The 26,278-nt window shown below is 35.3% G+C and overlaps 1 protein-coding gene across 3 annotated transcripts in view; it reads left to right on the top strand.

Annotated features, from left to right (window-relative positions):
- The window catches only part of ZFPM2 (zinc finger protein, FOG family member 2), a 307,827-nt gene that overhangs the window by 54,391 nt on the left and 227,158 nt on the right, over window positions 1-26,278 (top strand). For 2 of the 3 annotated variants that reach the window (XM_032698256.1, XM_032698276.1), the window contains exons 2-3: window positions 5,716-5,874; window positions 20,937-21,038. In XM_032698256.1, the coding sequence (XP_032554147.1) occupies window positions 5,716-5,874; window positions 20,937-21,038 (261 nt within the window). The remainder of the gene's footprint in view (window positions 1-5,715; window positions 5,875-20,936; window positions 21,039-26,278) is intronic. The other variant, XM_032698266.1, reaches the window with a different exon arrangement.

The following is a 26,278-nucleotide window of genomic DNA, read 5'->3' as shown; positions in this document are numbered from 1 at the left end:
TAATCAGAGAGCATCACATACCTTGGTCTTACCATAAGCTAAGGATAATCTGTGTGTGGCAGCATGTTTTCTTAGAAAATACTGAATGGATCTCACAGAACATGCAAAATGTCTGATGTAGATCCGAGGAATTTCAGGCCTCTGATTTATCACAGTTGTTGCTTTTTAATGCTACTACTTCTAATTATACTCATTAACCTCTCCCCAGCCACTCACTGTCAAACATTGTGGGCTTTCTGAAGCATTCTTAATTTGTTAAGAGCACTGATTTATGCTGCTGCTCTGGGAATGTAGGAGAATATTGGTGGGTGAGAGGAAACTAACCACTTCACATTTTCATGAGATAATTATTTCAATGATACTTCCCTGCCATAGGATACATTCATTTTAAGTGCAAAACACTGGACAGGAAAGCATATAAGCAGGTGCTTAATTTAAGCATGTGTTTAAGTGGTTTCATTAGGGAGAAGTCTGATGAATTTGACTGTGAGAAATTATTACAGAACTTACCCAGTTCAATGTTATTGAATTTCAATTATTTCATTACAGTTATAGTACCATAAAACTGGAGTCAAGCATTGATGTATCAGCACTAAGGCACTCAAGGGGTCCAATGCTCAAATTTGTGTTCAGAGGAGTGTTCATTGTAACAAAGGCATCTGTTGTTAAGTTAATGCAAATCCTTTTTTGGTGGTATATTCTCACACTTTTACATTCTATTAAAATTCTTACAGTGTTTGTTTTGTTTTGTTTTGCTAAAGTAACCTGTCTTTTCAAGTGCTGAGGTAGGATCTGTTACTCTCTGTGTAAAGATTGTCACTTAGCTAGCTATCTTTGTGTGCTTGCATCTATATGCCTGTATTTATATTACAGTATATGATATTTCAGGAATATTTATTTAGCATTTAATGCATTAATATTGCTAAAAAATACATCCTTGAGTGTCTGTAAATCTAGTACAAATTAGGGAGCACAGTTCAGATTTCTCCACACTGTGCTGGCAAGTGGCCTCAATCAGAAGTAATTTTCTCCATGAAGGCACATGCAGCTCGCTCGTCAGCCCCTCCTCAGTAGATACTGTTATTTGTATCAAATTGTATGTGCTGGTTTTTCGAAGTGGACTGCGGTGTCCACTAAGCCATACAGATTTTTGCCACATTGACTCCATCTTTGCTGTCGATAATTGTACTGGTTTTTTACTGCCTCTTGTTTATCTGTGCTATTTGCGAAAAAATTTGAGATCTGTGTTTATATCAGTAAATATTCGTGTATTGAAGTAAGTACCAAGCGAGTTAGTAAATTACTCAACCCCTCAAAATCTTCTGTTTTGTACAACACAAGTATTTGCTTGTTTTATAAAGGAACCAGTTTTTTTCAGGGCTTCATGCAAAATCCAGAATGAATCAAAGGAGACTTAATTTGCCTTCACTACCTCTATTCAAGATTGGGAATAGAGATTTTACCTGGTGTAATTGGGAATTCTTAACTGTTTGTCATGTGTCTGAAGCATTTCAACTCTCAGATTACATCACATGCTTTTACAAACTGCTAATAGGAGAAGAATTGCTAAAATGAGAAGACAAACATCTAGACTATCTCTGCAATTAACTATTCATCTAAATTCCTTAACTGCTTAAGTGTGAAATTTTACTGTTTTAATTACTGAAGAGTCTAGTCATATGTCAGAGCTGTTTACTGTCAGATCACTTATGTTGCTGCTCTGGGAATGTGACACAGATGAATTTCAGTAGTAGAAATTTTTGGATTTGCATTGCTATGTCATTGTGGTTGTTGTACAGTCACACTTAATCAGCAGTTATTGAAAAGGATTTTTCATCAGAACAGGATAGAACCTTAACTCTGGTCCAGCTAAAATAAAAGCAGACATAGTACATTTTGTGCCATAGGTACTTAAGAACATGATTAGTATAAGTAATGGGTGTAATACTACTAAATTAAATCAACAATTTAAAATAAATGCAGAAAGAAAAGTGTAGTACTAAAGTAACTGATTAACCTGTATTCTGACTGTTGAAGGTAATATATCAACATAATAACAACTGTGGGAAAAAAGCATTATCAGAGAAAACAGTTGAAAGAAACTCTCTTCTTTTTAAAGACTTATTTATTTTTGTCTATATGACTCTGTATTTTTAAATATTTTAAATCAAGGAAGGAGTTGCATGGCTTTTGTGCAGGTTGTTCCCTAGATAGAGAAACTAGAAAACTTTGAAACTTTTTTGAAACTTTTTGAACCAGATAAATTCTTAGTTCTCTAGTCTGACTTGATTTAGCTCTTACTTGATTTACTCTATCAGTAAGAGGTTTTTGGAAGCACATAACCAAAACTAGGCAAACATAAGCATGCATAGTTTATGTGTTTGCATTTGTCAAGAATCTGTAGTTCCACGTAATCGTTATTTTGAGATTCTGAAAATTTATTTTCTTTATTGTCTGTTTATGTGCAAGTAATTATATGAACTAGTCAAGAATAGAGAATTTAATCTATTTATACTTCCTAGTAAGTGGCTTTGGATTTTACTGTTGTCTTTAACCCACTGTGTGTTTGAGTGATAATAAAAATGGCCACAGAAATTAGGCATTGATATTGAGTTCCCATGAAACGAGCAACTGAGAAGTACTTAATTTTCATCTTATTCACCTGGGTTGGTCTTACTCATGTTGAACAATTCCTTACTCTTTAGTTAAAGTTATCAGTTTATAGCTCTGGGCATGAGCTGAATGTATTTGAACATTTAAAAAATGAAAGACGGCTCAACGTGCATAAGACAGAATTTGTCCCAAGGATCAAGTTCTAGTTGGGTGAATTAGACAAGGCAGCAGCTGTCTGAAACCTAGAAAAATAATTTATGCACAGATCCTTCAATTTCAACAAAAGTCATGCTGGTGTTTGAAGCGCAGCCTCTGATGTCAGCCCCTGAGGTGAGGTGTTATGTAAAGCTCTGATGTGTGCCCGTGTGTGCACCCCTGGATAAACAGCACTGGGTTTGTGTTGGGCTGGCACACACAAGGCAAAGCCCATTGTAGATGCATGTATACCTCTGATCTCCTTTGGATGTGACAGCATTTACATTTCTGCTTGCAAATGCTTGGACAGGTAACTTTAGGAAATGTTACATGCCTGTTCATACATAGCATGTATCTACAGTGACATTAGTCAAGATTTTTTTAGTCTGAAACGCATTTAAAAAATAAAGTCCCAAGCCACAGAATGACAGGAGTTTGAACTGGCTCTGTGGATTTGGCGTGTGCATTGTATTTCTTCTGCCTTCTTGGAAAGGGTGTCAATGTAAATCATAAGGTGTGTTTCCATGAGTGCTGCAAATGAAAGCATACCAGCTGTATTTCTGTTCTTTTCCTAATTAACATACAGTGATGGTTAGCTGCGGATTGCTTACTGGTGACCTGATCAAATAAACCTGGTGTAACATCTAGAAAAGACCTAAATGTCATGTACACATGCCAGTTGGTTCCTTGCAGATAATTGCTTTTGCTATATTTTGCAAGACACATTGAAAAAGTCAAATGACAAAGAACCAGTCACGCAGCAGGAAATTGACTTTCACTGAAATGTTGGCTGATGAGTTTAAATTTTCCCCCCAAATTTAAAATATTTGGAAAATTTATTAAAGGCTTATAGCTTCATTGAAATGATGCAAAATATGGTACTTATCCATCTTTATATGTGGCAAAATTTACATTTCCCTAAAATAGCGTATTATTTGTTTCATGTGTTTTCCTTCCTACTTTATTTATCAGATGTTACTAGGAGAGCAACCAATAATGACTCTACAGACAGTGTCACATTATAATAATATTATGAAATCTAACCAGTATTTCTGATAATTTGTGCAGAACCCCTTGTGCTTTCATTTCTGCCATGAACCTGGACACACGTGAGGTGCCTGGACTGCCCATGTTCAGCTGCAGTGCGTTGCTCCAGCGTGTGCTTTGTTCTCTCTTCCGTACAGTGCGATAGCCACTCTCCATTCCCCGTGCATATGCAGTTGCTGGATTTTTTCCCAGCGTGGCTGGAAGGTGCAATTAACAGTAATGGATACTTTGATAGTGAGAATCTTTATTTCTTCAGCCATAATAATAGCCCCTTATTTTAGGAGCTATATTGTTGAATGACAGCTAGTGTTGGCGAGTGTGTGACCACAAAAGTGGGTTCATTTGGTCAGATTCTCAGCTGGCACAGAGAGTCATATTTCCATGAAAGATAGTAAGCTATATTAATTTATGGAATCCCAGCTGGGAATCTCAATCAATTTCAATAAAAAGTAACCATCATATTCCTCTGAAGCAAGAATTACACAACCTAGCCTAAAGTGAATTTTGCTGTTTTAATAAATGTAGGTAGTCACTGGTTTGTAATAAATTACATAAAATTAGGCTCTAGTCAATATTTGATTTCTTTAAAAATTTATTCCTTCCTTTTCATTGAACACAACACAATCATTTATGTATTGTATCTCAGCATGATAGATATATAGGAATAGTGTATTTATACTGTAAAACTATCATATAAATACAAATCACATTTTTTTCATTAGCTAGCTCGCTTTCATTTGAAGAAGAAATACTCAGTCAATTATAAATGAGGCTGTGCTTTCATTGGGAGAGTGAAATATGTAATTTTTCAAGCCTCAACCATGTATAATGAAATCTCTCCTTTGAAATCCAGTCTTAAGATGGATTTTGAAACATACTGACGTTTAATAAATCTTAGTTAAATTAAAACATGTTCAGTTATTTCAAATCTCTATTAAATCTAGAGTAAAATTCTATATGCTGCACAAGAGATGTCTTTAGCAAATAGTTACTATTACCAATGATTTGAAGTGTGTGTATATAAGAAAGAAGAAATTTAATTTTTGAGTACATCCAATCAGTAACTTGGGTGTTTTGTGTTATATGTCTGTCTGGCTCTTTGAGAGGATCTATAGGCAATCTATGTCTAGGTAATTAGAAGAAACGTCAAAGACCTCAGGCTGCCCTTTCAAATTCAAACTCATACCCTGTTTCCGTAGCTGGTTTATGTTTCTGTAGCCCTTGGCTGGTGGTTTACCACAACATTTGTTTGCCCTCTGTGAAATGAGTGGATAGTCTGTCTTGAGTCCTGTCCATTGGCTGGGAGTCCACTAAAGAGTCTGGCAAATGAATGATTACAGATACCATCGGGGGCTGCTTGAAGCAAAAGCAGAATAAACTGAAGTTTGTACTCTTAATACCTTTGTAGTAATTCACTGTTGTCAGTACTTTAATTTGATTAACAAAGCCTGTAAAAGGAACATTTTAAGTAGTGTAATTCAGCATCAAAAACAGTCACTAACAAACAAGAGAGGGCTCTTCACTGTTTATGTGGTTTTACAAATATAGCTTTGATTTCCACTGTTAAAACTGTCTGTGTTTTAGTACTAGAGCCCAATGAATAATGAAAACCCCCTATGTGCGGGTATTATTAATACATATTATTAATGACATTTTGCATATTCTGATTTGAAGTCATCAGAAAAAGTCACTTTCAATTTCAATTTCCATAAAATGTTATTTGTCCAATTCTAATAAATGCTGAACACTGCCGTGGAAGGAAAACCTAGCTAAAGAACTCCAGTTATAAGTTCACTAAGGTTTTATTTCACATTGTCCTTTTAGATGGTTTTGCCACAGTGTTCCTGATTCTTTTTAAAGGGCCCCTTGAAGATGCCACTGAGGATGAAGAAGAAGAGTGCCTGTCTGAGGAAAATGATACTATCTCGAAAGAAGACTTTCCATTGGAGGAAAGCTTTTCTGCAGAGTTTGAGCCTGAAAATCTGAGCTGTGAAGAAGTGGAATTCTTTTGTAATAAAGGTAATCATTGTAGCCAACCTCTCGAGAGAATACTGGCCAAACTGTGTCCAATTGGTCAAAACGATTTTTTGGTTTATAATCTACAAAAAGCCTTATTAATAGAGTACCTTAATGGGGAAAAGAGGTCACTCATAGATTTAAGTCTGGTAAGGGGTAAATATTTAAGTGTGTTGAAGACGCTTTCAGGGATAGTGAATTGTCTTGCCTTTAATTTTTTTCCTCCAAGTGTTATTTTCTCCATATTTAACTGTAGAGAACAGGCCTCAGAAGTCAATTATCAGCAGATCCAAAGCTAGCAATGCAGCATGTCTGTTCATTGCTTAGGAACAGTGCTCTGCCTGGGAAACATTGCTAGAAAAACAGATTGTGTCTGTAGATTCTAGGATTAAAATAGAGCTTATTATAGAATTTATTATGTATGTAGAAAACTAGTGATTTGTGAAAGGATAACTTTTGAAGTTGCAGATACCTTTTTGGTGCATTTGTTACTTGCAAATTATTGAAGATAGAGGTATTTTAGCATAAGTCACACCAATTCATTCTTACCCAGTGTTCAGTCTGCAAGGTTGTGCTTGCAGCTGACAGAAAAAACTTACTGCAGTGTGCTGTGAGTTAATTCAAGCATTGAATTAACCTTCTTCGTGTCAGATTTCCATTTGATTACTTTGTTGTTTGTCTTCTGCAGGTAAGGATGCCTATCAAATAGCTGGAGTTGTGGTGGTGGTGTTCTTCTGTTAGTCCACTAACCCCTCAGGCATTTGGATATTGATGATTTCTCTGTCTTTCTGTTCTTTCCCAGATATTGACATATGTTTTTTCATGATAGCTTGATGTGCTTCTGGTTTTGTATTGTTTCATCTGTTTTGGGACAAAGTCGAATAATCTATTGGAAGAGTCAAGTGTTCTGACTGCAGAATATTAGTTCTTCCTGCAGAGTCTTCAGTCATCAGTGGGGAAGGCATGACGATGTGTTTTCTACATGTCCTCTATGTAGCTTACATACTTTCAACAAAATAATTTAGTTCTCCACTACAGGTTCTTGATACTTAGTAAGTCAACCTAAGAGGTCAAAACAGTCTAGTCAATAGTTTAGAGTTCAGTTGCTACAAATCTTACTGTGAGGAGAGAACAGATTATGGACAGAAATGCTTTACAAACAGAGAATTTAATACTGTTATGACTGTGATGTGAACAAGTATTACAATTACTTTGTGTTCACTTGTTCTAATGCCTTTCAGACACCACTTTCCTTAGCTGGAAAAAAGTACTGGTCCTACTATTGGCATTAATAAATAAATATTTAAACCACCATGTGCATAATTGTTATATTGGCGTCTCTTGAATTCCTTCTGTCAGCAGTGGAAGACTATGTGCTACTGTCAGTTCATACCATATCGGTTTGATTTATTTACTCCTCTGTACTTCTCACTACATTTCCAGGGCCCACCAATGGAAAACACTATGGTTTGGTGAAATAAGAAAAAAATGTCATTTTTTTCAATAGCAATCAATATTGCAAATTCACGTTGAATTTCAAGTTATCTTGGATCTTCCCTTTAATAAACACATCTTTCAGGGAAAGCACCGAATCCAGTCCATTGTATTAAAGAAGATCAGGAATCAAAGGAGAATACACTTAAATCTGAATCTTGATTATTATATGTTTTATTAAGAACATCCACTGATTCTTCAAGCTGAATGCCTTCTGACTTCTCAGCAGTCCTTTTTCCAAGTGTGCTGTAGTTAGAAAAGAATCTTAAGCCTCTCCAGTGCAACTGCTACAGAAGAAAAGTTGAAAAGGAAATTTCTAAGGATCAAGGGGCACATAAAACCACTAATCTACCTCCGGCAGAGGCAGTGTGATAGAAAGTCCCACTTTGAAGCAAGTTGAGAATATCCCTGGGAAAGGATGGAATGGGAGAGAGTAGAGGTATGCTGGTTTTTATTAATGACTCAGCTTCTGCTGAGTGTTCTGCTTCTTCAGGGATACATCTTAAGTGTCATTACCATGAGGTCACCTATGTTTTCCATTAAAGGTTCTAGAAAGTAAAGGTATTTTCTTAGATATAGGTATTATCTGTCCTCTTTCCCCTCCCCTGGGGTTCTTCCTAGCTGACTCAGAACAGCGAGGACAAATGAGTAGTGGGGCTTCCTGCAAGAATCAAGAGGCAGTGGGAACAAGTGGCACAGTTGTTGGGAGGAGCTGTTTGTGAGTCTCCATCCATGGTATCCTTTTTGTACTTAGCCAGCTATATAAATTCAAGTATCACCTAAAACCAGAGGCTTTTAACTATCCAGACTAGGCACAGAAGGCAAAAATTTACTGAACTCCCAATTCTTTCAGAGGAATGAAAGTAGAGGACGTACAGGTTCACAACTTGGTAACTTTGGCTTTTTGACTGAAGAGATTTTCCTGTCAAACTGTGCCTGGTTGTATTATAAGCAGAGAGCAGTCTCTTACTCTCTAAATTGCAAACAGCTAACCTTTATAAAGCCATACTTGTCATTCCCACCTTATTAATTTGGGTTTGTGAGATAGATTCAGCAGAATAGTTGCCAGAATTAGAAAGTGGAGGCGAAAGCCTCGGCAAAGTGTGAAGCAAATTAATCACATTGATTGAGCTACATGTCATTTTACAACTGTTCTCAGGTTTCAGAATTTTGACTTTTGGCTATTACTTTTCTCCTTTTGCTCATTAATGGCTTTTGCAACAGGGAATCTGGAAAATTTCTCCTCTTCCACACTTCTGCCACACCACAAATCCACAATTAACTTTGCTGCATTCGTATGTAGTCTTCCTTTACACTCAAATGTAAAGAAGTGAAGAATTTTTAAGCATATAAATATTCCAGGCTAGAATGGAAATTACTGACCTACTATTTGCCAAGGATTGTTTTAAGCTTCCAACTCTATTTTTTTTTTTAACCTTTTGGATGAAGAAGAGCCTCATAATAGATGGCACTTAAATTTGATTTGTTTGCAATTTTGACATTGAGATTAGGGAGTAGGGAATATTTTGGAAGTAGCAATAATAACAACACAGTCATAGTGTTCTTGTACTACAAAGCTGCACTGGTCTGTATCTTCAGAGTAGAAACAAAAAATTTGGTGCATTACATTTTTTCAGTTTGAAAACCGCCTTTGAAATCTGCTGTTTATGCTTAGTTACTACAAATTGATGTACTGCCAATAAAGAGAGTATCTGATGATGGTGTCCACACAAAGCCTGTAGTAGCTTGAAATCTCCCTTACTGATTTTTTTTTTTTTTTTTAATGTCCAGATAGTTAGTATCTGGAATCAGAATCTGTATCAGATTAAGATTAATTTAGATTAAATTCAGATCTATTAGATTTGTTAGATAAATGCCAATATTTAAACATTCTGAATAAGGAGAAAGTAGCCTGTCTTCCATGCAGAGAAGTGATAGACTAGATGGCTGAAAACCTACTTTCGAAGCTAGGAGATAGTATATACAGATTAAATTTTGTCTGTTAAAGGTTGGAATAAGAAAACGAAGTAATGCTAACAGAGACAAGAGAAGAAGTGAGCTGGAGGCATGATAGGGCTAATAATTTCAGAAGGGCAGATAGAAGGAGGGGGCACGAATGGTAGAACAATGCAAAGGCCAAGCTGAAGGTGATGGGATGAAAAGCAAAGTACTAAATCAAGCTCATCTGAGATGTGAAGTAGTTTATCTTTGGTTTTGTAGTCACTGATTGCTGTCATCCTGCCTAGATATCCTCAGGAAAAATAAAAAAATACTCTGGTCTGTTTGCCATATGGTAGTGACACCTTTTCCTCTCTGTAAAGAGCAAGGAGGGTATGGCTACTTCATAGGGGTGGCAACTGGCTAAACAAATTATAGTCCCTTGTGAGCATCCTGGAAGATGTGTTCAATGAGGGATTAACTTCCAAAGGAAAAGTTATCTTGAGCAATGAAAGAGATCACTTGAAATTAGTAGATAGTTAAATAGCTGTGTTCAGAGAAGGAAAGAGGCAGGAGAAGAAAATAGAGGAGTTCTATAATCAAGAGAGAAAATGGGGGACTTTTGCCAGGAGAAAGAGGCAAATGAAGGAGTGTACATATCTGATAATTAGAGAGAGAGGGTGGGTCCATTTCTTGCTGCCATGCTTCCCAGGACAATTTTGTCAAATTCTCCTGTTCTTTGCTTATAGCATGGCTGTTGCTCTTTATCCTCATGTAGGCTTTCCATGGTACTTCATCATGAGACAGCGTTGGCACCAGCCCTCAGTGGAAGGAGATTCAGTGGCCTTAACACTACTGGTGGTAGTTTGGAAAGAAAGCGGCTTTTGCTTTCCAATACCAACTGTTCTTCAGTTGGTGACGTAGGAAGATACGGGGGATACATGAGGTGGGATGGAGACTGATTGTTTCATGATGCAGTGCTTTTAGAATCCATAGCATGAATGCTAGGTATGCCTGTAGTGATGTATGTCTGTAGCCAGCTGATGTGTGGTTGCAGTTCCCGATACATTGGTTATGTTTATTTGTGAGTGAAGAGGGGGATAAGGGGAATTCAGTGCAGTCTAAAACTCATATACAGTTTTAAGTCATCAAGAAGAAGACTCCAGGAATTTATGGCCTGCATATGGGTGCATACCTGCTTCTGTATTCTTGTATTCTGCTTGGGCATGAGGCGATGAACTCAAGAACCTTAACCAAGTTTTCTGCTCATGTACAGTATTTTGTCACTAGCCTGCCAAAGCAGCTTAGGACTAGAATTTTTTATGTTAAACCATGTGACCTGAGTGTGCAGCCAGGCTTGAGATTCAGGGAAACAGCTGCAGTGTGATTCCTCATATAAGAAAGCATATACAAAGCTAAGTTCGTCCGTGTATTAATCTTTCCCTTCATACTTCATGTGCAAAGCTATCATGCTATCATCTATAATACCAGCCAAACTCTTAACACCCTGAAAATGATTTCTCTGTGTCCCTTTTTCCTCTGGAGTATGACTTTGTGTCTGTGTGTATGGCTGTGTGCATCTGTGTAAATATTCTTTGCTTCTTTCATGTTAGACATGTAATGACTAACAATATGCTTGCTATTTTCTGTTTCTGGATCAAAAAGTAGATTTATGCTTTTTTTTTTTTTGCTTGCCTTTTTTTTTGTTGTTGTTCCTTTTTTTAACCAGAAACCTCTTAATCAATAATGTTTCTTTCCTTTTCAGTAATGGATTTCATGACAAATTTCTAACTCTTTTGCTATAGCAAGTGGAGGTAGGATCAGTACATGGCAGCTATACCATAATCACTTTGAACTCAATAAGGAGATCTTTACAGGCAACTTTGTTCTTATTTCTTAACGGGATTAAGAAGCTCAGCTCTTTAAATTCTTGCATATAACACTGACATTTCCAGGGTGTGTTTGGACCAAGGAGTTCAAAGAGAAGGAATAAAAAAGAAAAGCCAATATGACTTTGTTTTTTACCTTGCTGCAGGAGCTGTTTGTGCAAATCGCCTATAAGCTTATTGACCTGAATCTTTGACTCCTTGTTTTCTCTGGATTTGGCTGGAGTGTAGACACTGATAGAGCACTGATAGAGGTGATTGCACAGCCCTCGGCTTTGCTTGGCACCAGGCACCCTCCCTCCCTTTGCCTGACATTATCTTTCCCTGGCAATACTTCTGTTCTCCTGGAGCTCATATTCCTTTAATTTTTTTATATTTATTTTAATTCATTGCATTTTCTTCATGTAGGCTTTCTGACTAAATGAAGGATATGTTAATTATTTTTGGTAATCAGGCACAGAAGAAGGCATGTATGTGTGTGATGTGTTTTCATCTCCTCGGATAACTAGAATATACCTAAGAACTCACAGTGTGACTCGGTCCAAAAACACAATAGTTACCTCTTACTGACTTGTGTGCATGTTTGTGACACTGTTGGATTCTCATGTTCCCCAGAGTGAGCATTCTCATATGTTTATCTGTATCCTATTCAGCTGAAACAACTGAATTCTGTGCATCTTCCATACTGTTCGTCAGGTGGTGAATATGGACAAAGAAATGAATGAGCTTCTCTGATAATAGACTTTGAATGGTGCTAAGTCAGAATTAGATTGGATCCTAGCAGGATGAAAGGGAGACCTTTTTCTTCTGATCATCAGCATTTACCTTGTGCTTTACCTCTTGTGCTTTCTCATTCTTTCCTGTTACTGGACCTCAGAGGACCACCTGTTTTCTTGCTAGAAGGGAAAGGGGATATCTGAAAAGGTTGGAGTGATTTCCTTATTTATTTTTTTTTTCACCATTCACTAGACAGCATGGAAAGGCTGCCAGAATAAAAAATACAAGACTGTCTATTCTACACAATTTTCTGTTTACTGCTAACCCATATTTAAACCTCTCAGGCCATATTTTCAGGCCAGCTAAAATCCATATGGTATAATATCAGCTTTAGTTGGAGAAAAATTTGACAAGTTAAAAAAGCAAAGCTTTTTTTTATTCAAGACATTAAATAATTGGTCATCAAGCAGAAAACTATATCTCAAAAGAAACTAGAAAGCTATGTTTAAATAAATAAATACATAGATCCAAATAGAAAACATTATTTTAACTGTGCAGAATTAAAAAGTGAGAGAAACACTTAAACAGCTTACTCAACTTTAAGCAGTTTATCAAAGCAACTCCAGCCTTTTCAGTCAGCACATTTTCAGAACAATGAAATTCTGAATTCTATCACAGCTAGGGATAGAATTCATGGAGGGATTATTTGATTACAACAAGTAGTGTAATGTCCCCTTTCTAGAAAGTCACAAAACTTGAACTTGGATTGACTTAAATTTGAGCTCAAATTTGACAGAATATGAATTGCAAATTAATAAGGGTAATCTTCTTTAAAATATGAAATGCACAAATGACAAATTTCACCAGATATTCTTATTTTGTGTGTACCGTACATCTGTTTCTAATTTTATTTAAAATGAAGGTCCATTTTACCTTTTTTGTCCTCTGGTGTCTCTGACACCAAAAATTCTGACTACTTTTGAAGATTTCTGAGACACTGATGAAAAAATTCTTGCCAACTCATGTCCAAAAAGCAGATTTGCTCACAAGTTGTATATTATATGGGTCAGTGTGGGTATATTTACACTAAGTTAACGTTCAAAGAATCAGTAAAAGTCAAGCAAAAGCCACATTTATGACATCACTGGACAAATATCAATAAGACAAATATTATTGCTGGGTAGATTCTGCTGGTGGATAGAGAAAAAGAAGCATTTATTTATGACTGAAAAGTCTTTTCCTTGAGTTTGAGTAACAGAAGTCTAGACTGGTTTTGAAACCATGTGTAATACAACATGTATATGGAAACATACCTGTGATGATAGGGAATTCACTGTTTTTGATATTGAGGCATCTGAAGGGTTGATTATTTCAAATAAAAACATCCAATAGTTTACAACAAGGTAAATTAAAATTTCACTGTGTAGCAAAAAATATCTGTTACTGCTCGTTATGTGTGTGGAAATCACATGAAAACTGGATTTGTATATGATAACGAATTCAGCCGCACATTGTAAAATGAGGTTTTCTTGGTCGGACAAAGAATTTTCATAAGAGATGAAATATTTCTGCAATGGGGAAGGAACAGAATTTTTATATAATTAAGCTGAAATATGAACTTGCTAGAAGAGCCTTCAAAGTTAGAGTCTGAAACTTGTTAGAGTTTCTCTGAAGTAATCTCTCTGTTCCGCTCCAGGTGGTTTAGAATCTCATGGATTGTTGATTTCCATTGAAATAATTTTTGAAAATCGTACTAAGCAATAGCTTTGTTTGTGGCATGCAAATATATTTTAAAATGTGCTTCTGCTGCTTTTGTAATCAAGTGCCTAGAGCTATGGAGTTTGAACCTCAGGTTGGAACTTGAATATATCTAATAGTGTTCTTCTATTTGAAGTTTTAATAGGGAAAGGTTGAAAAGATGCAAGACTTTTTTTCTTTTTTTTTTCATTTAAATCAATAGAAACTCTTGGGAAGCCAGTATATCTGAATGATGCTCATTTGTAACACTGATGTCTCTAGAGTTGCTCCCTCAAACTGAGGAGATTTTATATATATATATATATATATATATATATATATATATATATATATATATATATATATATATATAACTAATTAATAAAAGGAAGTCTGGCATACAATTTAGAGAACACTTTCACTGTTCTTCTGCAGGAAATACATTTGAATGAATCATCCTTGTCTTGAAAGAACTTCAAAAGCAAACAGTGGTGCTAATGAGAATATATCAAACATTTAGAGAAAGAGGAAGGCCAGACTCAGTCTAGATGAACGTGCTGCACAGCAGTGTCTTATCCCAGGAGAAGAGTGCTCTAGCTGAAATGGTTAGAAATAATTGACACTGCTTTTTAACATGATCACTGTGCTGAAATGTAATGTGTCAAAGTGTCATTTTGTGAAACAGAGTGGTAATTTTAATAGGAACTAAAATAGTTTTGTAGCACTATTTTGGAGAGCTAACAGCTTGCACTATGTAGGTACTCGCCAACACATGGATATTCGTAGATCTATCCTAAAAGTTAGGGTAAGAGATAATGCATTGTTTCTGACATTTGTGGGATAAATAATTCTAAGACTGCTTAGGGCAACAGTTATTTCAAATGAGGTTTATCCCAGGAGAAATTATGATTGTTAATCAGCATGACAGAAAACAATAATTGCTTGCAAAGAAGCAAAGTATTGAGGTGATTAATATAATCTGAAATAAAATGCAGTAGATTGACTTGTACAAGTGCTGGTTTCTTTCAGGTACGTTAGCAAATCAATCAGCTGAAGGCCAGATTTTGCTCATACTTTCTGTATTTACTGTAGAGTAGGGTATCTCAGTTGATTTTTATGGACCTCACTGAAATTATTTCTGATATACATCAGATGAAGTGGTAACAGTCTGGTAGTGATGGCACCAGATTTCTTCCTCTGTTTCTCTGTCTCCTTGTCTCTCTGTCCTTGCAAGGCTTGTAGAGTAAACCCATTTGCTGTACCCACTGTAGTTGTTTACCTTGTCCTCACACCAGTTGCCAAATATGGCAAAGTGCAGAAACATTTCACACAGTTTATTTTGTATCTTTATTCTCACAGTTCTATTACCATACCAAGAGCTTATTTAAAAAAATTTTCTTGCATTATTTTATACCCAGAAGGTTTTATATCTGCTGAAAACTTGTATTACCATTACAATTGGAGTTAAATATGTACACAGAATTCTTTGAAAGAGGTAATCCACAAGAAGGGTAGTTAAGGCCTGTTACATGTCATTGGTATTCTTCAGAGTAGAGTATGCTGCTAAAAATAAGTTACACTGAATTAAATAAGTATTTGTATTTGAAGTTATATGTGATTTGTTTCAAAGTTACTGAGTATGGCTTCTGAAGAGAGGTTCCTGGCAATAATTCTCAGTTTACAGCATGTTTCTTAGGATTCAAGAGTAGGATTATCAGTGTGTGTAAGCTGTGTTACTGGTCACAGACACTGGAATAAAGCGAATAACAATGGACGATTTTTGATCGCTGATATATAGTTTCTGAAGCTCTAGCATCTAGTTTGTATGTACAGTCTCAGAATCCTTCTTTGGTTGGATCTAGAATTACTGCCACTGTAGACTGTGGCAGAAAGGAGAGGGCCACTTCCCCTCTAGCCCCAGAAAACCTGCCCATTCCCAGCCAGTCGCACCGGCTGGTTAGCACACATGAGGTTATGTTCTCACCAAATGAAAGTCAACAGTGACTGACTCCCCAAGTCTGTGCATCATGTCTGTTTTCTCTTTTGGCAGTACAGAATGCTACAGGCTTTGCAACAGTTTATTTCTGAATTGATTTATTATAATTGGGAGGTGATGTTTCGCTCTGAACAGCTGTATGAAGATGTTAACAATTTCAGTTTACATTTATGCTGCCAAGAAGAAGGAACACAAACGGGATTTCAAACTTATAATGTTCTCTCACTCTAATAGAAGCTGCTGTGTGCTGTTTGTGACTGGTACAGTCCTTCACCCAAAGTTATTTTGTCTGATGATAAAACCATGAGTGTATGAAGCTTGTACATTTTTCATCTGTTTTTTGACCTTATCTTTTGTGAGCGGCTTCTGTGAAGGTATCCTAACTATAGGAAGCACCTGGCAAACATATATGATATCTATGCTGTGATAAGCAGTTATGAACAAGAAAGTAGATCTGTGAATTCTGAACTATTCATTGTTAAAAATACTTTGTTGATTTAGCTGATTGCAAAATACATTATAGAGTGCCTAACAGCTGCTATAACATTCTTAGTCAAGAAAGTTCAATAGTTATATTGTACAAGACTTTCTGTAAGAGCTTAATACTGATAGGAACAACATGGATTAAAACAGCAGGGTTGAGAAGAACTGCTAACCCATGTGCTTCTTTAAAATACTGCAACTACTTGTGGCACAAGCTGATTAAGTACAAATTGGGAAGTCTTTAATTTGTTAAAAAGATTAAAGTGAAATTACTTGTTAATATTCAAGTCTCTCTTTTCCTACTTGTCAGTGTTGTCAGAGATGTTGGAGTTCTCCCTCTCATGTTTCTGGTGATATGTCTCTTTTACAGTCTTCAGATTTCTTGACCAACTTTACCACCTTGATTTACAGCGAATTGTCTATTGGATAAACACCAGGGTATTAAAAACCATATTAAAAATTTGAATTGTTTTTGAAGAGCAGCAGAAATAGTCAATGCTGGTAAGAGATAGTAAGGCCAACATGAAAATTCTATCCACATTACAGTATTGAAGTTGTTTGAATAAGATTTTTTTTCCTCTTAGTTAAGCAGTATTTTGTGTATTCAGCACTTCAGCATAAGTCAGAGATTTGTTTCACCCAACTTTAGCTGACTAAAGATAGTTTCCTAGTCTAAGCTGTGTGTTTAAGAGGATGATTCATTTCAGCTCTCTCAGTCACCAAGAGGGGTCTCATATCTCAGGCATCCTAGAATAGGATGAGTCACTCAGGAGGTTTCTTTCTTCCCTGTCTATAGGAGCATCTACATAAGTAGTCTGGACTAGCTTAACTTTCAGGCATCTAAGGTTAGAGGTGATGAGTTCTGCCCTAAGTTTAATACCAAATATAGAGACGTAGCTGAAATTCCAGTAGACTTACTTGACTCATGACTAAACATAACCTATGATATTATATAACCTTGCTCCTAAGAGCCTTTTTTTCATGCAGCGATGTTCTTTTAAATGACAGAATTCACTTACCAATCTTCACTGCTACAAGGAAAAACAAACAGAACCAGGTTTTGCTTCATTTTAGAGTATTTATCATTGCTGATACTTTTGTACCACTCTTTGGTGTTGATGGTAAAAAGTTATTTCTCCTTTGACTTAAAATGTAGTTGAGCAGCAAAGTAAAGAAAAAAGCATGGGAAGAACAAAATGAGATTAAAAGAAATCAACAGGTTAGTAGCAAAGTTGGTAGTATATATAAGGCAAAAAGCACTTGATTGGACTTGGAAGAAAGAAATAATTCATTTCCTGAATCCAATTAAGTGTCTACACCAGTAAATTGAAGAAAAATGTAATCAGTTCTAAAATAAATATAAAAAAATAGTCTTTTTGAGACTGAAAAGTAGTCAGTGGCTGAAAAAAAGAGTAAACAATGGAAAGAAAATAAATTCTGTAAGGAAATAAACTCCTTTGTGCAAAACAAATGTTAGCTGCTAAAATAGCATTAAGTAAGGGGAAAGAGAAGAAGAAAACTCTTGACAGATGTGTTTTGTTACCAGCTCTTCTGCTAAGCCTCCTTTTGGCTTTTTAAAGTTGCAGTGTCTCCAACACCAAATGGATTGTCTTGGTTGCCCATTTCAGTCTGACCTTGATGCTCAACTGAGCCTGGGATAGACTTCACAGAATCTCAGAATATACGGAGTTGGAAGAGACCCTCTAAGATCATCAGCTCTGACTCCTGGCCCGGCACAGGACCAAGAGTCACATCATGTGCCTGAGAATATCATCCAAATGCTTCTTGAACTCTGTCAGGCTTGGTGCTGTGACCACTTCCCTGGGGAGCCTGTTCCAGGGCCCATCCACCCTCTGGTTGAAGAACCTTTTTCTAATATCCAACCTAAACCTTCCCTGACACAACTTTAGGCCGTTTCCTCAGGTCCTGTCAGTGGTCACCACAGAGAAGAGATCAATGTCTGCCCCTCTTCTTCCCCTCACGAGGATTCTGAAATCAACAGTAATGTGCCATTTGTTGGTTTAACAGGCAGATTGGAGTAGTAGGGGGGAACAGGAGAAATCAGTGTGGTGGTATTTCAGGTGTGTAATGCATGCACTTGGCAGTTGGTAAATAATAGAAAACATCAATGAAAATAATTAAGAATACTTCTAGATGCAAAGCAAAGTTTTCCTTAATGTAAATTCTACACATTTTATCTACTCTATTTGCACAAGACATGCATTAATTCATGAAAATTTGATTATGAAAAATATGTAACTCCATATTTCATGAAACACTGAAGAAGCAAGTTAATGAAAAGTTATCTGCTAACGTATATTTTCAGATCATTCCTCATCTCCCAAATATTTAATTACGGTGTGCTATAGTTTGTGTACCTTAGCTGTGGGTTTGTCCTTTTGCTTTTCATCCCAATCTTTTACTTAACTTTCTCCTCTTTTAATTCTATAGTTTAATTTGTTTGATATTCTGGTTGGTTACACTGATTGGAAGAATGCTCAAATTTACAGATTAACACCAGGTTGGCATATTATAACGTGAAAAAACTTCTAATATTTTGGAGCTAAAATTTCCATGACTGGACTCTATCTAAAAGAATTATTTCTAAAAGAATTATTTCTAAATTTTGTTGTTGTTGTTCTGATTTAGTCCATATAACTCTATTATTTACAGTGGAAGAAAAATATTTCCTTTAGTATAAAAATTCTTTGCAAAGAACATTTGAAGACCTTTCTGTGGTGATTATACAACTTGAGTTAAAAAACAAGAACTGCCCTTCCTGTGAAGCACTTTCCAGCATTTTCAAGGAAACTGGAGTTGATCTTACCAGGTTTGAACTTTGAAAAACTTTCCTGTGTATCTTTCATTAAATTTGTTGTAACTTTAAGTAGCTATGAAGGTAGAAATAGGAAGGTAAAAATATCCAATAGGTTCTTCAGTCCACCCAAAGAAAGTAGAGCTCTGTTTGATCACTACAAAGTAACTGTACAAATGCTAATTCAAAATAGGCTAGTTGGTTAAAACCAAATAATTGCTAGAACTGCTTAGCAAGAACTTGATGGCTTTTTCAGCCCATGAGTATTTAGGACTGTCTTCTGAAAGGTAGCTTCAGATTGAACTGAAGCATGTGAACTTCAAATGCTTGGGCACAATTATACAGTGTATTTAACACAAAAAACTCTATACTAGATATAGGTTTTGTATTCAAGTTTTATTTTAGACACTGAAAGTGCCTCTGAATATGCTGGACTGTGTTTTTAGCACTACAAATGCCCTGAACTATATTTTTGTAATCAAAGTCTAGAGTGAATATAGTATTGTGTTTGTGTGAGAAGTAGTTTATCAGGCTCATATACTTCAGATTTGAAAAACTGTTTGTTTTATGAATGCAAGGAAGAATGTTTAATACAAGCCATTACATGTGCACATGAAGTTAATACTTTATAGTGTTTGTATATAATCGTGTACTTGAAAACTCTGGGTCACAATCTTATCTGGTATAAATATAGCTCCAGTGATAACGTATGAGAATCTGGCATGGTTTGTTTTAATCACATTTCTTTACCTATGTTGCTAATTACAGCTTTTGTTATCATGAGTGGGGAAAAAATTACAAGTTACTGCTTAACTGATGTGCTTTTTGCTCCTTCTTGTTTGTTAAATCAACAAAGTCTGATTTTTCAGATTCTAAAGTACACCATATTTGTTTTTTAGTCCTGTCTCTTTCCTGTGGGACACCATTTTATAAAAAGTTTGCTTCAAACCATAATTCAGTCCTATTTGACTGATGTAGTTGTGTAGATTTGATTTTTTTCCGTTCGTCTCAGTGTATTCCTATGCAATAGTTTCTTGGATAGATTAGTCTTAAAAAAAATACAAATGCAGTAAAACAGCGACCTGGATAAGCTCTTAGAGATGTCACTTAACACATTACTGTAGCCAGATTATTTTCCATTAATATGTAAACACCTTATCTTCAATGTAATTTTTTGTGGTGATTATTTCAAAGTATTTTTGCACAGACTTTGCCTAGAATATTTGTTCACCTGAAAGAACTGCAGTTTCAACAAGGAGCCTTAAAATTGTCATCTCTAAAAATTTAACCTTATCACAATTTTCTGTGTGTCCTGTATATAAACTTGTACTGGGTAGTAACTGAAGGCAGACAGACACTTTCAGGTATTTCTGGATGATGAAAATTCTAAAATCCATAAGAAATGTTACATTTCTTTAAATAAAGCTTGACAGGGAGAAAACTATTGTAGGGGTTTGATGCTACATTATGACTTCAAGGAAAAATTCCTTAAATGCTGAAATACCACAGATTAGCTTTCCATTAGTGTGTAAAACCAGAATGTTTAGTGGACCATACTTTTGTTCTGAGTGTCATTAGGCTGCAAATGCCTAAGAAACGTTTAGGTGTCAATTCAAGAAAACTCATAACTGAAAGCATATGTTCCTGAGAGGAAACAAGCTGATTTCTTTTTCTCATTTGTGCACGCAAACTTAATGACTTTTTGTGCTTTGGTTTACAGAATTAGGTGCAAGTTGTGATTCTGTTTTTTAAGCATATGGAGTAAACACTGTTTTCCCAGATTTGGCTCTCTGTGGAACTGGAAGGACTGAACATTCAGGGCTTGAGTCCCTGAGAACTGACAGATGTTTACGTGCCCAGTATTTTTATTCCCCTCTGTTTATAAACGTGCATATCTTTTCACTTAGGCATGTAAGCATTGTTTGGATATTGTAGGAGCTCTGCTTAAAAGTTACTATTGAAATATGTCAATACTGTATTTCTTTGATGGTTTTTTCAGGTAATGAAGAAGGCATCCAGGAGACAGCAGAATCTGATGGTGATGCAAGGTCAGAGAAACCAGGGCAGCTTGCTGTGGAGACTGAAGATTGGGATGGGCCAGGTAGGGAAAAACAACGGAAAGCCAAGAGAAATTTCTTAAACTAGATTCCAATATTTGCTATTTTTATTATTTTAGTAGATAGTTATGCTTTGCATTGATTTTTAATCAACTATTTCTTTTATGATCCTTTGGACTCCAGGATATTGACAGGTAAGTATTAAGATGAATTTCTTGAGTGAAAAAATGGTTTTGGTTAAACCATTTTGTAAATTGTTCAACATAAAATGCCTTGTGTACCTACTTGATGTAAAGAAAGATGTTCTTGCTGCTTAGAATTTTAGGATCAAAATTTATCAGTAAGTTCTTACTTCCATGGTTGAATTAAGGGAGAAGCTTTTCTGCTCTGTTTTCTGACACCAGAAGACTAGCAAGCACCTGGGTCTCTTCTCAACCTTTGTGCCAACATTTAGCAGTGTACTTGAGCTTACCAAGTAGGTATGGTACCTACTGACATTGTCAAGGACTTATTTTTACCTATTTTAGCCTGATAGAAATCATTTAGCACACCTGGTCATTGATTTCATGGAAAGAGAAATTCAGATTGAAGCTTCAATTAAGTATTAGAACTTCACATTAAAACAGTACTTCAAGGTAACATTTTCTACTGTGTAAGTGAAGGTGGTGCAAGCATAACATTGCTAAGATAGAAGATGTAATAATAACATTGCAATATTTCAAGTATCTGTTCAATATAAGTATGTAAAACCTCAGCTGTACCGTAAAAGTACCTAAGGCACAGGGGTAAGTTGTATTTCTCAATTAGGCAATTCTGCAGTTGAATTCAACACAATGTTTTTATGGGTGTGGACTTGGAAATAGGCCTTAAAAATCCATTATATTAACCATAGTCTAATAGTACTGTTAGAAAATGTGCATCTAAAGCTAAACATGGTCTAGCAATATGTCTTATGGAAATTTTCCCTAAAGGAATGAGCATTTTAGAAAATAGTTCCAGGAGCGCTCCATCAATAATTTATAATGCAATAATAATATTTCATTAGAAAAACACCTATATTTCCATCACATTTTCATCCTTGCTTGATTTTACAAATTAAATGTATGCTCTTCAGGAAGAGAAGAACTAAACTAATGCTAATTTTCTGAAACCAGTAGCTGGAAAATACAATGCAAACAAAAAAGAAGACATAGTATATCTAATTAAATATTTTTGATGATAATACACAAAGAAGTTGATATTCTATATAAAGCACTATGGTGCTATATGAAAACAAGATTTACTATTATAATACACTACTGTACATTTAAAATAATGCAAAATATGTATTTGGATGCAGCAGAATGGCCTTTTCCAGCTTCATGGTAGATTAAAAGGCTATCAGTATTCTCCATATGACTTGGTTTTAATTTCATTATAAATTCTGTCTGAAATTTGTAATTTGTTGTTGCATTTTTGGTTTTAGTGTATTTAAACATAGTTGAATATGCTTTTTATGGGCTGTCACTGCTTTTTATATGACCTACCTTATACAGAAGTTTCTGAGGTATTTTATGACACTATGGAGTAAAACAAGATTTTTTTCATGTTGTTGGGAAAAAAACAGTTTAACAGTAGGATGTGTGTACATCTTGTAATATTTATTGATAGCTTTGACATGTGATAAGATAGAAATCAAATCTGAATGTGGAAAAATTCCTTTTGACTTTTGAAACCTCGTGACCAAAACCAGTCATTCTCTACAAGGGTATTTAAACATGTGAGAAAAGGAATGGATACATACCACATCCCATACTCTCCATCATACATGAAATTTAGTTGGTTATTTATTCATATGGAAAAAGAAGTGATCAACAGAAGATCATTTTCAACCATGCAGTACAAAGATGACGTCTTTCAGTTCTTTGAAAAGAAAAAAAGCAAAGCATGAAATATTTTGCTTATTTTGGAACATATTTTAGCACAACACAAAAAGAACCATTGAAAATTTTGCTTCAGCAAATTTACCAACTGGCAGTAGAGGCTTTACCTCAAAGAGTAGATGATGATACATTCTTTGTTATCTGAGCTGTCTCTGGTCTCCTTACCATCTCCACTGACTGTGTTCTGCATGATACAAGTTGCTGTCAACTGATAATGTGAACTGTGACAACTCAAGAATTTATATAAATAGCAGAGCTGTTTTGTTATTTTAATATTTTGTGTCTTTTTTTAGCACTAAGGGAACATATTGTGATTTTCAGAGCCACTGCTTGCCAGGAACTGAAGTTCTGTGAGTTATCCATTAGCAATAACTTACACGCGGATGAGTCAAAATTAAGCTTCTGGCATTAATTAGAGTTTTATTTTGTTTGAAAATTTGCATTGTTAAGTGGTTCACATGCATTCCCAAGTCTTTGTAATTAGAATGTTTTTATGAAGAAAAATCTAAAGTTAAGTGTGTTGTAGCTTCAAAGAGTTTCTACTGAAGCAATCTTTCAGATCACAGAGGTCTTATGACCGTCACTGGCCATCAAGGAATTGCAGAGATAATGCCTACTCTGTGTAGTCACTTTGAGTGTTACCTGAATGTTTTTCAACTCTCCTCAGTTTTCATTGTTCTTGTCCTCAATTTTTAAAAAGTCTTTTCATTGAAAAGACTACTCTGAAATAACGGAAACTGAGATCAATAGGCTGTATACTAACACACACTGATCCTTTTTCCAAAATAGCTGACAGCAGAAGTCTAAGGAACAGTAAGAGCAAAGCAAGACTGAACTTAAGTATGTTTTATGGAAAAAGACTTAGTTTTTAAACATGGAAGCAGAGATAATTTTACAGCCTTGTATATGCTGTTTGCCTTGGTACATGGAAATATATAGTTCTATAGCCTTTGTATTATTGCTGAAATATCAATGGGAGTGAGGCTGATGGTCAGTGCTTTAACATATAATGAAGAGTGAGTGAATCTCCTGTATGTCTTCTATACAGATCATCCATCACATTAGAGAATAGGATCATTCTGGTTTTTACTGGATATATGTTCCATGCTTTCATATCAGAACATTCATAAAATTTCTGAAAATTATGGATACTAGGCACCTCAACTAAAATATTGTCGAAGGCAATATAAGGAAATTATGTGTTATATGCCATCTTGAAAGAAAAAGAAAAATTGCTTAGAGATTTAGAAATGAGTGCATGTTGATCATCTGTCTAGTAATCATGCCTGTATTGGTGGATACAAATTCAGTCCTTCGTACTTATCATCTTAAAACACAGCAAATATGAACTGTAATGAAAGGAGAAAAAGTTTGAATTAAGATTATGAATTATAACTTGAAAGTTTTTAAGAACAATTTTTAGACTTTCCAAAAAACATAATAAAAGTGAGTGTTGACTTCACCCAGAAGAGAATTTAAAAAAACCCAACAAAACAGAAATATCCAAGTTTAAAATAAATGGGAAAACAGTGGATGTAACCAGATGCTAGAACTGTAATACCAAGTTAAAAAAATACAAAAGAGGAAAACAAACTAAAAGTCCATCATTAGCTTCATTAATAACAGTAAGATGATATTTTAAAATATGGTACAAAAAAATAATTCAAAAATTGTAGAAAATTGGTATTGATCTATTACAAGTCCAGACTCTTAATAGTTATAAAGTAATTTTAATATTCCTAGTCTGCTTAAAACATATTTGTGCTGAAAAACTTATTTGACTGTTGGTGACGACTGTACTTCTGTACTATCTAATTTAAGCAGTCTGATAGTTTGAATTTAACTTTTTTTAGGGGCTAGATGACCCATTGCCCTAGTGGTCAACTACAGTTTTAAAAAAATTTTGATATTTCTCAGATAAGTTCAAAATCAGTAAAGGTTGGTCTGGATAATGAGAGACCACATGACAGTGGTCCCATTGGAAATAAGGGGATAAGTGATGTAAGATCCTTTTATTAAAAGACAACCAGTAAGAATGCCAACCTGTACAGGTTAGTGGAAAAAAAAATATATCTTGTAAACCCAACATAATAATAATAATGTGAGCTAAAGTATATTTAGTTGTTTGCAATATGTTTAAAATCCTAAGAAAATGCTGAATAATGGATATGTATTGCTATTGACAAACCTGAATACCTTGACATGTTAGCTCTAGCAAAATTTAAGTTCCTGTATAATAAAATATGAAGTCGTGTGCTTCATATTAATAAATGTTTTCATAGAATCCTTAAGGTTGGAAAATACCTGAAGATCATCGAGTCCAACCACTTTACTACTCCAAAAAAGCCTTGAGATTTAGTGAACCAGGGTTGAGCCCAAAAGGTAGAGTTGTGGCTAACAGGTATGTTTAGGTTCTCAAATTACCTTACTTGTCTTGTAAGCAGTCTTGTTTGATGCTGGAACAGGGTTCTGTCTCCTACAGTCATGCGATAAGAACGATGTTAAAATTTGGAACAGGTTTAGAGAAGAGCCACTAGAATGTTGAAAGGACTGGTATTATGAAGAAGTCTACATCCTTTTCCTATTTATTTTATCAAAGATATATTAATGTTATATTAAAGGACAACCTGATTATGAACTCCTTGAAATTCAGAGTGAAAATCTGATAACAGTGGACACCTCTTTCTAGCAAAATATCAGGAGGTTAAATTGATGTTGAAGCACCACAATTTGAAACACAATGAATGGATTTTAGTGCTTAAAAAGTCATTATTGGAGCATTTTATAAAAAGTCATTTATCTGTCATTATTAAAATTCAGGATGAAATACTTTCCTAAAGAACATGATCCAGTTCTGTGGCAAACACTGGACTTTAAAAATGAGGTAGATTCCACTAGGGCAGAGGTTAGACTGGCTGACCATGATAATTCCTTTTAACTCAAATGAAATTAATAAATGAATATACTATATATGTTACTTTTATAAATATTGTACCATTTGGATGCATTTATAATGAATAAATATTAACAGTCCTCTTAAGCAACTCCCAATTTTTATTTCTCCATTAACTTTATATTAAAGCCATATTAAGAATGATAACTTCTCTGTGCTCTTCTCAATTCTGTGCCATTATGCTGTAGTGACAAAATAAAACAATACAGTAGAAGACATCCTGTACCTATTCTGTAACATATAAGGGAAAGTTCTTTTGCTGTAGACACATGGGACACAATTTTCTAGTTCTGACTAAGCCAAAAAGCTTTTCCAGATGCACTCCCACCGTCCTGTGTGCTGAATTCTTTTGACTTTCTTCCCACAGTTCCAATAACCAGAGAGTGTTTCAGCCATCACTGAATCTGTA

Source organism: Chiroxiphia lanceolata, chromosome 1 (genome assembly GCF_009829145.1).
Source record: "Chiroxiphia lanceolata isolate bChiLan1 chromosome 1, bChiLan1.pri, whole genome shotgun sequence".
Classification (NCBI taxonomy): domain Eukaryota; kingdom Metazoa; phylum Chordata; class Aves; order Passeriformes; family Pipridae; genus Chiroxiphia; species Chiroxiphia lanceolata.
Note: the sequence above shows the minus strand (reverse complement) of the source record. Positions and strands in the feature narration are given on the sequence as shown.